This window comes from Vipera berus (assembly GCF_964194415.1).
Source record: "Vipera berus genome assembly, chromosome: 1".
NCBI classification, from domain to species: Eukaryota; Metazoa; Chordata; class Lepidosauria; order Squamata; family Viperidae; genus Vipera; species Vipera berus.
In genome coordinates, this window is record NC_138202.1 from 357,383,901 (window position 1) to 357,399,652 (window position 15,752).

Sequence of the window (15,752 nt, forward strand, 5' to 3'; positions counted from 1 at the left end):
AAACATTTTATAAAAGTTCTCTCTTAAATTTTGAGCTTGTGTAAATTTTACGTTCCTCACCCAAATCTTTTCCCACGTATCCATTGTAATAACTTCTTGGATGTTCTGGGCCCATTTTACCATACAGTACTTAACAAGTTCTGTTTCTGAGTCAATCTCTATCAATGCAAGATATATCCGTTTAATATGTGCTGGTCCCTGATTTCTAATTTGCTTTATCAGATTTTCATCAGTCATTGTAAAGCCAATTTTCTGGTCTTCTTTCCACCTGGCCCGTAGCTGAATATATTGAAACCAAGTTTGAACAATCTCTTCATCTCGCAAGAGGCTATATGGTTTCAAACACCAGACATTTCTTTCCAAGCTTAAAATCTCTTTATACGTAGTCACATCATGTTTAAAACCAACATTTATATTTTCTATTGCGTGTTTTGGAATTGCCCACAATGGTATCTTACAGTCTAACTTATGTCTATACTTCTTCCAAACTCTCAGCAATGCCTGTCTTAAAATATGCACTCTAAACACATTATCTACCTTCTTATCATACAACAAATATGCATGCCAGCCAAACAGCAAATCATGGCCCTCAAGATTTAATAATCTCTCTTGTGTCAAATTAATCCAATCACTTATACCTGCTAACGCAGCAGCTTCATAATATAATTTAAGATTAGGCATTTTAAGACTACCTCTTTCACGAGTATCCTGCATAATCTTAAGTTTAACTCGTGGCCTTTTCCCTGCCCAGACAAATTTATTGATACCTCTCTGCCATTCCTCCAAATTAGAATCTTTCTTAAGAACCGGTATCATTTGAAATAAAAATAAAAATTTAGGCAGGACATTCATTTTCACTGCTGCGATTCGCCCCAACAATGACAATTGCAGTTTTTCCCAACTCTCCATTTCTTTTTGGATTTTTCCCCATAATTTTTCATAGTTATTTTTATATAGTTTTGTATTGGAGGGCGACAAAAGCACCCCCAAATATTTGACCCTTTTAACAATCTCAAATCCAGTTAACCCTTCTAAAAGGGCCTTTTGCGATGCTGTCATATTTTTAGCCAGAATTTTAGTTTTTTGTACATTAACTTTAAATCCAGAAACCTTCCCATATTGCATTATTATCTCCATCAGGTCCACAACAGAACTCTTCGGCTAGGTCACTGTAACAACCAGATCGTCTGCGAACGCTCTCAATCTATAATCCTGATCTCTAATTTGTATACCCTTAATTCTTTCCGAGTTCCGTATTTTTACCAGTAATATCTCCAATGTTAACACAAATAACAAAGGCGATAACGGGCACCCTTGCCTTGTACCCTTCTCGATATTACATGCTTCTGACAAGCTATTATTAACTATTATTCGGGCTGTTTGTTTTTGATATAATGCCCTAATTGGTTGCAAAAATTTATCCCCAAAATTCATTTTATCTAAAACTTTCATCAAAAATTGCCAGTTCAATTGATCAAAGGCTTTTTCAGCATCTAAAAAAATTAGCGCCGCAGGGATCTGGTTGTTCCTTTCCAAAAATTCCAACACATCAACTATATGCCTCACGTTATTTTTCATTTGCCTACCACTAATAAACCCAGTTTGATCCCCATGAATCACCTGTTGCAGAACCCTCATCAATCTATTAGCCAACACCTTAGCAAATATCTTATAGTCTGTATTTAATAGTGATATCGGTCTGTAGTTTTTTACTTGAGTAACATCTTGGTCTTCCTTCGGAATCAAAGAAATAAAAGCAGTTCTCCAAGACGGAGGCACCTTTCCCCCTCTCTGGATTATCTGGAACAATTCCTTTAACGGTTTTATCATCTCTAATTGTAAATTTTTGTAGTAGGCCGCAGTCAGACCATCTGTACCTGGCGCTTTATCCATCTTCAACTCCTTAATTGCTGTAAGTATTTCTTCTTCTGTAATCAGTTGATTAATCTCCTCTTTTTGTACTTGCGTAAGAGCCGGAATGCTAGCATTCTCCAAATATACATCAATGTCTTTTTCGTTAATCTTCTCCTTAGCATATAATTTAGAATAAAAATCCACAAAGGCTTCCTTAATAAGATCCTGTTGAAACACTACCTTTCCCTTATATTCAATTTTGTCTATATTAGAAGCCCTCTGCTTTTTCCTTAGTCTATAAGCTAACCATCTACCTGGCTTATTAGCATTGCAAAAAGTGTTATGCCTGGCAAACCGCAAATTGGTAGCCACCTGGTCAGCCATTAGTTTATCAAATTGTCCTCTTAATAACTTAATAACCTCCTTAGTCTTCACATCCAATGGATTCAGAATCAAGGCATTCTCTTTTTCCTTAATTTCATTCTCCAATTCTTTCCTTCTAGCTTCCAAAGTACGTCTGTGTCTATTATTCATATATATCAACACCCCTCTCATATAGGCCTTGCTAGCATCCCAAACCATGTCCATAGAAGTATCCTTATTCATATTAATTTCAAAAAAATCCTTCATTCGCTGTTTACACTCTTCCACATTTTTCTGATTTCTAAACAAGTTCTCATTTACGCGCCACGAGCGCCTATCTCTATTGTCCTTATTAATCTCTAACCATACTGGACTATGGTCAGAAATAGCTCTTGCACAAATCTTTACCTTCTTAATCCTAGAAAAAAAATCGTTAGTCAACAAAATGAAGTCAATCCTGGAAAAAGATTGATGTCTATCAGAAAAAAAAGTATAATCCTTTTCATGCGGGTGTGTGTCACGCCAAATGTCTCGCAATTCCAAATCATCCTTCATTTCAAAAAAAGATTTAGGCAGTCTGGCATGACACGGAACACGCTTAAAAAAACCAGCCTTATCCATCTGTACGTCCAAAACACCATTCCAGTCCCCCATAAAAATAAACGATTTGTAATCCAACTGAGTAAGCTTTGTATGAAGTAAGCTAAAAAAGTCAGCTTGTTGTTGTTGATTAGGAGCATACAGTCCAACTAAAAGCGTTTTTTTGCCTTCTAACAACAAATCTATCATTACGTATCTTCCATGCTTATCTGCTTCAATTAAGTCCGCTGTTAAAGCACTTTTAACATAGACAACCACTCCGTTTTTCTTATTCATTGCAGAGGCGACAAATTGCATACCCAACCTTGAGTTCAATAAAAACTTTTGGTCCATAGCCCTAATATGCGTTTCTTGCAAACATATAACATCAATCTTAAATTGTTTTAAATATTGAAAAACTTTCTTTCTCTTCTGAGGCGAGTTTAGTCCATTAACGTTCCAGGTTAGAAATTTAGTCGCCATGCTTGTCATCCCGAAGCTGTTGGAGCACATCTTTAATAGCCCCTCTGTCGCCTTTGGGCCGCGCTCCTCCCACTGCCTCGATATAAGTACTCTTTGAAATTTCCATAAACTTCTGCTGGTCTTGTTCTTTTATTTGTTTTGCTCTTTTTAAAGCAGCACGCGTCACCCTCAGCTCTCCAACATCAGCCAACGAAGTTATAGTTTGATCCCCTCCAGCACCATTCTCCTCTGTCTGTCCATCTTCTTCTCCAGATCCCTTTGCCGCTTCCAGAAGTGATAGTGGGGTTGCTTTTAAAACATTATTGTAGAAATCACGCGCCTGTGTCACAGTAACCAGACGGTATCTTTTACCTTCATGCATCGCCACCAATCCAACTGGGATCTCCCATCTGAACCTTATATCACGTTGCTTAAGTTCCTGCACAAGAAATGCAAAGTCCTTTCTTCTCCTTAAAATCTTTGGAGGAATTTCCTTTAAAACCAAAACTTCTTGGTCAGCAACCATTACTTTAGTATCATAGGCAGCTTGAATAACTTCATCTCTAGTTTCTCTCTTTGCAAAATAAACCACCACATCTCTAGGTAGCTTTCTCTGTCTAGCAATCCATGAATTTACACGAAAAACTTTATCCATGCATCCCTTTATTTCAGATGCTGGCTGACCCAATACTGCTTCCAGAGCTTCAGAAATCAGCTGCTTTAGGTCTTCCTTAATATTTTCTTTTAAGCCTCTGATTCTAACAGCATACTGCATCTGATGAAACTGAACAAGACTTAATTCTCTGTCCATTTTATCTCTTAACTCTTCATTCTCCAATACCTTTACTTCTAATATAGCATTTTTTTGGGTCAAATCTTCCACTTTTTCTTCCAAACCTTGCACGCATTCAGCCACACTTTCCACTGTAGACAAAATGTCTACCCTCATCGCACTGAATTTCTCTTCCATCCTCTCTTCTATCCTCTCCTCCATTTTCTCCAATTTCTCCTCCACCTTTGCCAATTTATCACCCAGTGTTTCTAAAATTACCTGGGCATGTTTTTCAAGAGCATCTTGTAAATCCTTCGATGTCAATGCAGCAGGAGGAAGCAAGGCTTGCAACGATGTCTGTTGCACCGGGGAAGTTCCAGCACTCCGAAGAGTTTTTGAGGGAGGTTTGGCCGCCATCTTTTTACTTTTACTTATTACGCACTTTCACTTTAAGTTTAAAAAGTCCATTAAGCTAGAGAGTAAAAATAAAAGTCCTCTTCACCTCTTCCTCCTGTACCGCTCTGCCTGCTCCTTTTATTCCAGGGTCTTTCCTTCTGGCAGGGGTGGTCGCAAACGCCTGGCTCTGCTCCAAGAATCCCGGAGCAGAGACGCTGAACAGCTGGGAGCAACCCAGGCTACGGGGGAGTTCAATCCTTCAGCCGCCCAAGCTTTGAGCTCAGGCGGCCCCGGAGAACTCAACCCCTACCTGGGGCCTCTCCCCCTCCTCTTCTCCCGAGGAGGGGGCTTCAAATTCACCCGAACAGCTGATCGGCGCTGTTTCGGGTGAAAACAACACAGCTGAGCAGCGGGCAGCCCGAAACGGCTGTCTCCGGCGCCGCGCCGCCACCGGAAGTCTCTCTATCCTGCGTTTCTATCTTCCCAAAGTACAAGATTCTGAGACCATGTCAGGCTATTTTGTGGAGACAAAAATGTTTTATATTTCTCCACAAAATAGCTTAATATGGTCGTTTTCTTATTTCTCTATGGGTCTGTTTAGGTCAGGGGTAGGCAACCTTGGCTCTTTTATGACTCGTAGACTTCAACTCCCAGAATTCCTGAGCCAGCCATGCTGAGGGGAAAGGGAGAGGTTTCCAAGCTGAGCGATGCCGGCTCAGGAATTCTGGGAGTTGAAGTCCACGAGTCATTAAAAGAGCCAAGGTTGCCTACCCCTGCATTAGGGTAATAGACTTCAACTCCCAGAACTCCTGAGCCAGCGTGGGGGAACTATGGTCCCTTCATGACTCGTGGACTTCAACTCCCAGAATTCCTGAGCCGGCCTGGCTCAGCATGGCAACCTCTCCCTTTCTCCTCAGCATGGCTGGCTCAGGAATTCTGGGAGTTGAAGTCCACGAGTCATAAAAGAGCCAAGGTTCCCCACCCCTGGTTTAGGTACACGTCTGCTAGTGTTCACAGTTGATTTCACTATTGGAGGCAGTGCTAATAACTCTGGGTGACATCTAAGAATTACTGAGTGCCTCTTTCTTTTCTTTTTCTTCTTCTTGTTCTTCCTCCTCCAGGTGGGAGCCATGCATACCGCCCAACAACCAGCCACTTGTCAAAGCGAGGAAATGCACTCGCTTCTGCCAGTAGCAGCTTGCTTGATATAGATCCCTTGATATTAATACATTTGCTGGACCTGAAGGACAGGAATGGGATGGAAAACCTGTGGGGTCTACAGCCACGCCCGCCTGCTTCACTTTTGCAGAATAGAGGTGAGTAGGGGACGTGAGGGGACAGAAAGCTTTGTGAAAGAAGCCTTCATCTTTTCTGGAGAGACACAAAAAAATGAGATCCATCATTTCTGACTCAGGGAACCCTTCTCAAAGGAGCTACTTAATCCTGGGCGGTTATTCTTAAGATATGATTCCTGATAAGTGTTTTAAATCGATGAACATAAGATCTCCCACTAAAATTAGGGAGAGTCTAACGATACTAAGAATATGCTTTAGAAAGCTGAAGCATTTAAACTTCCACAGACCGTGAATACATCGATGTGGTGTAGTTTTGTGGTTCAGGTCCTTGAGAAAAGAAGGAATTTACAGGTCGTGCTTGACTTAATAACCACAATTGACCCCAAAATTTATGTTGCTGAACAAAGACAGTTGTTAAAGTGGATCACTGCAGCTGTTCAGCTAGTAACAAGGGGGTTAAGTAAATCTGATTTCCCCCATTGACTTTGCTTGCCAGAAGGTCACAGAAGGGGATTGCGTAACCCCCAGGAAATTGCAGCTATCGTAAATATGAGTTAGTTGCCAAGTGTCTGAATTTTCCTCAGTGACCATGGGGATGCTGCAAGGGTAGTAAGTGTGAAAACGGTCATAAGTCACTTTTCAGCACCGTTACAACTTCGAACGGTCATTCTGTATAGTTAAAATTGTAGTAATTTGTAAATAACAGGCAGAGACGATATTAAATATTTGGTGTCCTATGGTACCTGTAAATGGATATCCTATAACCGTGGTGGCGAACTTATGTCACACGTGCCACAGGTGGCACGCAGAGCCCTCTCTGTGGGCATGCATGCCATCGCCCCAGTCCTAGGCCTTCAGCTGGGTTTTATGAAACCTTTTTGCTTTAGGCTTCCGCCGCTGTGTGCAAAAAAAAAAAAGGTTCAATCAATCAATCAATTTCAACTAAGTTGGAATTGATTGATTGAACTTTTTAGTCTGCCATTACCACTGCAGCCATGCCCACCCAATGGGCCACGCCCACCCAAAGGGCCACACCCACCCGGCACCCGAAGATACACAAGTGGGTTTTGGGTTGTGGTTTGGGCACTCGGTCTCTAAAAGGTTTGCCATCACTATCCTGTAAGCTAAAAAAATTAAACATGATTCATTCATTTCTTCATTCATTCATTCATTCTTCATTCGTTCAGTTAACTTCTATAGCCATCCATCTCAGTCAATGACTCTGGACAGCTTATCACCCTATACCACAGGTCTGCAACCTGCGGCTCCGGAGCCGCATGCGGCTCTTTCAGCCATCTTCTGCGGCTCCCAGTCCTCTGCCATGTGCAGTCCAAAAAAAAAAGTGGGACTAAAAAAGTTCAACCAATCAATTCAAATATGCAGGGTAGGTGCATATCTCGCCTTGGCTTCACTCTTCAGTCAAACCCTGTTCTGCGCATGCGTGCATGTACGCACATGTGCACACATTTTTTGCGGCTCCCAGTTTTTCCTTTTGTGAGGGAAACGGTTCCGAGTGGCTCTTTCACTGTTTCAGGTTGCTGACCCCTGCCCTATACCGTTTCAGACGTATGTATTGCATTCAAAACTAAAAACATTTTAAAACAATAAAAAAATAGAAACATTCAGATTAAATATACCTGAGATACTTGGCCAGTTAGCGGTACAGGCAGAAAAAGTCTGTATTCAGCTGGTGTTTACTTCAAGATGGAATGTGTTTTTAAGGTCTCATCTGTAATTTAACGACAAGATAATGAGAATTTGGAACGCAACACTTGAGAAAGCAATCAGTACAAATATTGAGAGAATGACTGTCCTATTGAGAGCCTGAAGACATCGGCTGGCAATGTGATAGCCCCGGAGCCCCGGGATGTGTATTACATTTGTTCAATAGCATATGTTGGATTCAGAAACTAAATAAAAGCAAATTTAGATCTTTTTAAAAATAACAACCGTCATTTTGGCAACGTCACCATAGAGATTCTGTACGCCCTTGTGTGGAGTTGTTAGATTAGCAAGAAAATACTAATAATAATTACGATTTTAATTAGCTTGGCTGAGACATAAATTGTGCCTTAAAATATAGTTGCTTCTTGTTCTTAGGAAAGAGCAGTGAACTTGTAGATCATTGCCAGCCTTTCTCCTTCAGCTTTTTGTCTTCTCCTTCTGGCTTTGTCTCATTCCTCGGAGCTCCTCTGAAAATCTTCTCCTCCCCCTCCCCTTTTCGTTTATCTTCCTCCTCCTCCGGGTGTCAAAGAAGATAACAAAATTCTGGATTCTCCTCTTCTGGCAGCCTCAATCATTGTTGATTGACCTTGTAGTGCAGACATGTCAAACACAAGGCCCGGGGGCCAGATCCGGCCCGCGAAGTGGTTTCATGCAGCCCGCGAAGCCATCCTGGAAACAGTGAGGGAACGGCCCCCACTGCCTTGGCCCTGGCCCAGAGACCCTCCTTCTGCCAGAGACCCTCAGATCTGTCCCACTCCTGCCCAGGCCCCCATAGGCACCCTTGATGCGAACGATGTAGAGATGGCCACGCCCACCCAGTAGGCCATACGCACTCTAGCCATGCCCACCCAGTAGGCCACGCCCACCCAGGCCATACCTACCCGGCCCCCTGAGGGCAACCGCAATGCTGATGCGGCCCTCAATGAAATTGAGTTTGACACCCCTGTTGTAGTGTGTCTTTGACGATGTCTCTCCATCTTCTTTGATTGCCTTTTTCTGGGTGTCGTGGAAGCACAATTCAATTACGCATTTCATGTAGTACGTACGGGCCCTCTGCCTTCTTTGTTTTGACCCCTTTCCCCCTTTCCTTATGGGTTTGTTTCCTTGTTCATTGAATTTACTTGCTGCCCATTTTGTAGCAAATGACTTTGATTCTGCTCTCTTGGTGTCGGACCGTATGCAGCTCTCTGCTCCTGCAACTCCATCAGACCTTTTATTTCTAGTTTTGCCCATGCCAGAAGCGGGAGGGAGGGTGGAGGAAAGGAGAGGAGGAAGAGCCAGAAATAGGGCACTTTATGCAGTAAAAATTGAATAGATCTTTTCCCCCTTTCCCTGTGATAGTTTCAGCATCTTCCACGGCAAAACTGTGTGTCATTTCACCTAGAAAAGACTCAGCGGCCTGACCTTTTCCTCTTTAACTTTTTTATTTCTTTAATAAAAGGTCTGTGCTTAATGGGAAGCGTGAAAAATTAGCTCAAGCAAACGCTCTGGCTATGCTAACTTTTAGGCAGTTTATTGCGGATTTGTGCTACCGGAGAGAGGCCTTTTATGTTCGGTGGAAAAAATTCCATCTAGTTTTGGTCCATTACTGAAATGCTATTGCGGTAAAATGGTATTTTAGGTAATGGGGCTGTGCGCCATTTGGATACCGCAAAAGCAGCTGCGTGTTATTACCGTCCGACATTATAATCTCTAGTGAGCCATTTCAAATTGGATTTTCTTTAAGGGGAGCATTTCTTGCTAGAAATTAGCTTTTCTCACATGTCCTGACATTCCTGCAGTCCTCCATCATCCTTTGCCTAACTCAGGGGTCTTCAAACTTGGCCCTTTTATGACTTGTGGACTTCATCTCCCAGAATTCTGGGAGTTGAAGTCCACAAGTCATAAAAGGGCCCAAGTTTGAAGACCCCCGGCCTAACCGATCATTTGCAAAGTGTTTTGATATTGCTTCATTTGATACTAAATAGACCCTAATAACTCTAATCCATTAAAAATTTTATATGCTATATCCTTAAGTGGAGGTGCAATCAAAGAATGAAGTCTCAACTAGTGTTCAGGTCTGGTGTAAAGCTTTGGTTAGCACAGGGGTAGGCAACCTTGGGCTCTTTTGTGACTCGTGGACTTCAACTCCCAGAATTCCTGAGCCAGCCACGCTGAGGAGAAATGGAGAGGTTTCCATGCTGAGCCATGCTGGCTCAGGAATTCTGGGAGTTGAAGTCCACGAGTCATAAAAGAGCCAAGGTTGCCTACCCCTGGCCTAGTGGTTAAGGCTTGAAACTGGGAGACTGAATTCTGATCTCACCTTAGACATGAAAACCAAAGCAATCACTGGTTTTTATTCCCCCCCCCCCACTGGGTGGTTGCAGCAGGTTTTGGTCACTTCACATGACCCTGGGACACTGTGACCGTCATAAATATGAATCAGTGCCCAAGCATCTGAATGTAAATCACAAGACCCTGGAGATGCTGCAACATTCCAGCTGATCGGCGCTTCTTCTGGGTTCAGAAGTGCCAGGATCAGCGCTGAGCTTCAGCTGGATCCTGGCGCTTCCACTGAGCCCCAACAGCCCTGCAGCTCCAGCCGTCTCTCGCTCAGGCTTGTGCGGTGCTGCCACCGGTTCAGCTCATTCTCCTCCCCCACTACTTTTCTAGGATGGTTGCGTGCCACATTTGCCAGGTGCCCATGTACCCCAGGTGGTACCCGTACCACTGGTTGAAAAGCCCTGCTATAGATGCTACCCTGGGGTGCCCTGGAACCTTTTTTTGGTGGCGAGCTTGACCGTTCTTTCTCATTTCTTCTCTGTTCAGCATCGTACTCTTTGAAAGAGAAAGACCAGCGGAGGCACCAGGCCATGTGGCGCGTCCCGCCGGACCTTAAAATGCTGAAGAGGTTGAAGAGTCAGATGGCTGAAGTACGGAGCAAGATGTCAGATGTGAAGAACCAGCTGTCCGAGGTTCGGAGCAGCAACACCAACCCTTCTGACGGGCAGGCAACGTACGCCTTCCCTGCTGACCAGGGAGCCTTGGCGGCTTGCGGGACGGAAAGCTACAACAAGCTGCAGGAACTTGGGAGGGAGCTGCTGACAAAATCGTCCCTCTCCAGCTGCTATATTCGGAATTGTAAGTGGACGTGGGCTTAGTCATCCCTTCCATAAGAAAGGAGCCGTTTAGCAACCTGTCGGGGGCAGCCTTTTAAAATCTCAGAGACAGGATTGCACCCCACCTTGCTAAAGCACTGGTTTCAAAGGAACTTCAGTTTTTTTAAGCCCTGTATAGTTTGAGAACAAAGTGAGGGCGAAAGCTGTGAAAATTAGTCTGCTTCTGTCAAGGCCCTGGTGGCTGATGGAGGCCGTGGCCTTAATGCTTTACATTTCACAGGGAGATCCAGGTGCATAGTTCACGGCACCCACAAGCCAAGGGCTACCGATGGCCAGCTGTGCAGATAGTCCTCCGTTTACAACTGTTTGTCAGTGACTGTGCCAAGATACAACGGCACAGTAGCCTTCATTCTATGTATATGCCTGCTTATTAGGGCTTTCACACACACACCCCAAGCGGCATTATTACAAAGTCAGCTTAATTGCCCCCAACAATCTGGGTCCTCATTTTACCTACCTCGGAAGGATGGAAGGCTGAGTCAACCTTGAGCCTGGTGGGATGCGAACCTGCACTAATTGCAGGCAGCTGGTGTTACTTAAGGAGGCATTAGCCCACTGCTCCACCAAGGCTCTTATTCATGTATGCATGACAGTGTCTCAGGGGCACGTGATCACCTTTTGTAAGCTTCTCAGCCGGCTTCCAACAAGCAAAGACTATGGGGGAAGCCGGAATCGCTTAGCAAATTAGAATAATTTAGACTACTGCAACGCTCTCTACATGGGGCTGCACTTGAGGACCACTCGGAGGCTTCAACTGGTGCAGAATGCGGCTGCGCGAGTTGTGATGGGGATTTCCCGATACTACCATGTAACACCTCTACTCCGCGAGCTGCATTGGCTTCCGGTTGCCCTCCAGGTGAGATTCAAGGTGCTGGTGATGACCTATAAAGCCCTGAATGGCTTGGGTCTGGGTTATTTGAGGGAACACCTGGTGCCAGCATCAAGTTCCCTTCGTCCAGTGCGCTCACACAGGGAGGGTCTTCTCAGGGTGCCGCCGGTTAAAGATTGCCGGCGGATAACACCCAGGGAAAGGGCCTTCTCTGTGGGTGCGCCGGCCCTCTGGAACCAGCTGTCCGTGGAGCTGAGGACTGCCCCCGACCTCCGATCATTCCGCCGGGACCTGAAGACCTGGCTCTTTGAGCTCTCCGGCCCAGGCTGAGAATTTTTAACTGGGGTTTTTATTTTTAGGGATAATTTAATCTTTTTAAATTGTTTTTTAACTTTTGTATTTTGTATTGGTTTGATTTTAAAATACCCTGTAAACCGCCCTGAGTCCTTTGGGAAAGGGCGGTATATAAATCTAATAAAATAAATAAAAAAGAAAGAAAGAAAGAAAGAAAGAAAGAAAGAAAGAAAGAAAGAAAGAAAGAAAGAAAGAAGAAAGAAAGAAAAAAGAAAAAAAGAAAGAAAAAGAAAGAAAGAAAAGGAAGAAAGAAAGAGAGAAAGAGAAAGAAAGAAAGAAAAGGAAGAAAGAAAGGAAGGAAGGAAAGAAAGAAAGAAAAAGAAAGAAAGAAAGAACAAAATTAGATGGACGGATCAATGAATGGATGGTTCGATGGAGGGATCGATCAATAGACAGATAGACAGAGCTTCTTTATCCTTTGATCTGGCCTGTTGCTTTAAATAAGACACACCCTTCAGTCCTTGCCTTCCAGTCACGTTTTGGCCACCAGGTTACATTAAGGTTATTGAGGAAGCCATAACACAGTTTCCCAAACTTGGTAAACTCCAGATATGTGTACTGTAATGCTAGAATTCTCCCCAGTGGCCCTGTTGGCTCAGGAGATTTGAGAGTTAAAATCCAGGCATTAGGAAGGTGCCTGGGTTGAAAACGACTGAAGTAGACAAAGCAAACTATACGGGAGCCTCCATTAAGGAAGACAACGTCCATCTAGACAACTGCATCCAGTTTTGGTCACCACGATGTAAAAAAGATGTTGAGACTCTAGGCCAGGGGTTGACAACCTTGGCTTTTTTACGACTCGTAGACTTCAACTCCCAGAATTCCTGAGCCAGCATGGCTCAGCATGGAAACCTCTCCATTTCTCCTCAGCATAGCTGGCTCAAGAATTCTGGGAGTTGAAGTCCACGATTCATAAAAGAGCCAAGGTTGCCTATCCCTGGACTAGAAAGAGTGCAGAGAAGAGCAACAAAAATGATCAGGGGACTGGAGGCTAAAACATATACATAGAAGGAAGGCTACTGCTAAGCTTGTAAGCCGCCCTGAGTCTTCGGAGAAGGGCGGGATATAAATGGAATTTAAATAAATAAATAAATAAATAAATAAATAAATAAATAAATAAATATAAGGAACGGTTGCTGGAATTGGGTATGTCTAGTTTAATGAAGAGAAGGATGAGGGGGGACATGATAGCAGCATAACAGTATCTCAGGGGCTGCCCCAAAGAAGAGGCAGTCAAGCTATTCTCCAAAGCGCCTAAAGGCAGGACAAGAAGCAATGGAGAGGAGCAACCTAGAACTAAGGAGAAACGTCCTGACAGTTAGAACAATTAACCAGTGGAACAACCTGCCTCCAGAAGCGGTGAATGCTCCAACACTGGAAGTTTTTAAGAAGAGACTGGACAGCCATTTGTCTGAAATGGTATAGGGTTTCCTGCCTGAGCAGGGGGTTGGACTAGATGACCTCCAAGGTCCCTTCCAACTTTTTTTATTATTATTATTATTATTATTATTATTATTATTATTATTATTATTATTATTATTATTATTATTATTATTATTATTATTATTATTATTATTATTATTATTAATCTTTGAGCTGAGATAAAATACCTGGTTTTAGAAGTTCTAAAATAATGGTAATGATTGGGGTGAACCCTCTTTTAAGTCTAACCCAGATCTACTTATGTCTCTCTTTTTAAAATGTTACTTGTATTTAAAGCTGAAGTTTGTTTTGGTTTTTTGGTTTTTTCATCCTGTAGCCGCAAATAAGAAAAACAGTTCAACTAAAGCTGGTCGCTCAGGGGCGGCAGGCAGCCTGTCTTTGCGAAGGGCAATGGATTGTGGGGATGGAAATGTCCTTTTGAAGCCAGAGTGTCAGTTTTCTTCTGAAGGTATAAACATATCTGGGGCATGTGTGTGTATTTCCATACTATTTTGCATGCTGCTTGTGAGTTTTAAATTCTTGCTCCTCTGTACGTGGGCTTTTCCTGTCGTTGCTTGATAGAGCAGTTAAAATGGAACCCAATTTGAGCTGCAAAGACACCAATGATTCGAGGGTGAATTGTTTAAAGTTGGAGAAGAGCCAACAGCTTTTTTGTCAAATACAGGTAACCGACGACCACAATTGAGCCCGACATTTCTGTTGGTAAATGAGGCATTTGTTAAGTGAATTTGACCACCTTTCTGGCCACACTTGTCAAGTGAATCGCTTCACTTGTTAAATTTAGTAACGAGGTTCGTTAGTGAATCCGGCTTCCCCGTTGACTTTGCTTGTCAGAAGGTCGCAGAAGAGGATTACATCACCGCCGCCGCCCCCCTCCCCAGGACACTGCAACCGTCATAAATATGAGTCAGTGAACAAGCATCTGAATTTTGATCATGTGATCACGGGGATGCCGCACTGGTCGTAAGTGTGAAAACGGTCACAAGTCACGTCTTTCAGTGCCGTTCTAACTTTGAGCGATCAGTAAGCGAAGTGTTGTAAGTCGAGGATTACAAAAGACTGAATGGTAGAGAGACTGAAAAAGATTAACTTACAGCATGTACATATACAGGAAAAATATGCAGATGTTGCCCACCCGTCCAGTGATACATCATTAGTTCTCGTCTTACAACCATTCATTTAGTGACTGAAGTTGCAACAGCACTGGAAAAATGACTTTTTCACATTACAACGGTCGCAGCCTCCCCATTCTCAAGTGTTCAAAAGTTAGGGCACTTGGCAACCGGCTCATATTTATGATGGTTGCAGCATCCCAAGATCATATGATCGATCACCTTCTGTGGCCTTCTGACAAGCAAAGTCAATGTGGGGGGGGGGGGAAGCCAGATTTGTTTAATGACTTAACAACTTGTCTCGCTTATCAGTGGAAATTTTGGGCCCAGTTGTGGTTGTACGTTGAGGACTATCTGGAGCAGGGCTTTTCAAACTGGGCCGCTTTAAGACTTGTGGACCTCAGCTCCCAGAATCCCTCAGGGCTGGCTGAGGAATTCTGGGAGTTGAAGTCCACAAGTCTTAAAGCGGCCCAGTTTGAAGAGCCCTGATCTGGAGTAGGCTTCACATGGCTTTCCATATTGTTGCTGATAGACCTGGTGGAATAAAATGTCATTTGCGTCCTAGACCAACAGGGAGAGCAAAGCAAAACCCTGTCATTTCTCAGGTACTACTTGCTTGCGGCAAATAAGTATTATGTATTAGAAATATAGGGATGCGGTGGCTCAGTGGGTTAGGACGCTGAGCTTGTCGATCAGAAGGTCGGCAGTTTGGCGGGTCGAATCCTGAGTGCCGCGTAGCAGAGTGAGCGCCCGTTACGCGTCCCAGCTTCTGCCAACCTAGCAGTTCGAAAGCACGTAAAAATGCAAGTAGAAAAATAGGGACCACTACGGTGGGAAGGTAACAGCGTTCCGTGCGCCTTTGGTGTCTAGTCATGCCGGCCACATGACCACGGAGACGTCCTCGGACAAGCACTGGCTCTTCGGCTTTGAAACGGAGATGAGCACCGGCCCCTAGAGTCGGAAACGACTAGCACGCATGTGCGGGGGAACCTTTACCTTTATTAGATATATCTTTCAAGATTGGAAAAAGCGACACGAGAATGTGTCTTATTTTTCTTTTAGGTTGCCTAGGAAACGCAAAGCCCCACAGTCGGCGCAGCTCCCCAAGATCTCTGGCTTGCGCTTCGGATCCCCTGTCTAATTCTGAAGACAGAACATGTGAGGTTTCTGATTCCAGTGTTGGCGCTTCTGCTTTAAATGGCGTAACTGCGGTGGAAAAAGCCAGGAAAGGAATAGTTGTGGGGTGAGTTTGCTGTGACTGGAAAAAAGAACGTGCACGCAATCGTGGGGTTGGAAAGGACCTTGGAGGTCTTCTAGCCCAACCCCCTGCGAAAGGAGGAATTGTTACACCATCCCAGAAAAAAAAGGCTAACCTTGGTGTGAAAACCACCAGGCTGTCCCACTGCTTAA

General features: G+C 43.7%; 1 protein-coding gene across 8 annotated transcripts in view; it reads left to right on the top strand.

The window, feature by feature from the left end:
• The window catches only part of TRIM37 (tripartite motif containing 37), a 66,484-nt gene that overhangs the window by 42,755 nt on the left and 7,977 nt on the right, over positions 1-15,752 (top strand). For all 8 annotated transcript variants that reach the window (XR_014028784.1, XM_081346682.1, XM_081346684.1 and 5 more), the window contains 4 exons: positions 5,548-5,742; positions 10,255-10,566; positions 13,547-13,678; positions 15,405-15,585. Coding sequence is in view for 7 of the 8 variants with exons in the window: in XM_081346682.1 (XP_081202808.1) it covers positions 5,548-5,742; positions 10,255-10,566; positions 13,547-13,678; positions 15,405-15,585 (820 nt within the window). In the remaining variant the exon portion in view is untranslated. The remainder of the gene's footprint in view (positions 1-5,547; positions 5,743-10,254; positions 10,567-13,546; positions 13,679-15,404; positions 15,586-15,752) is intronic.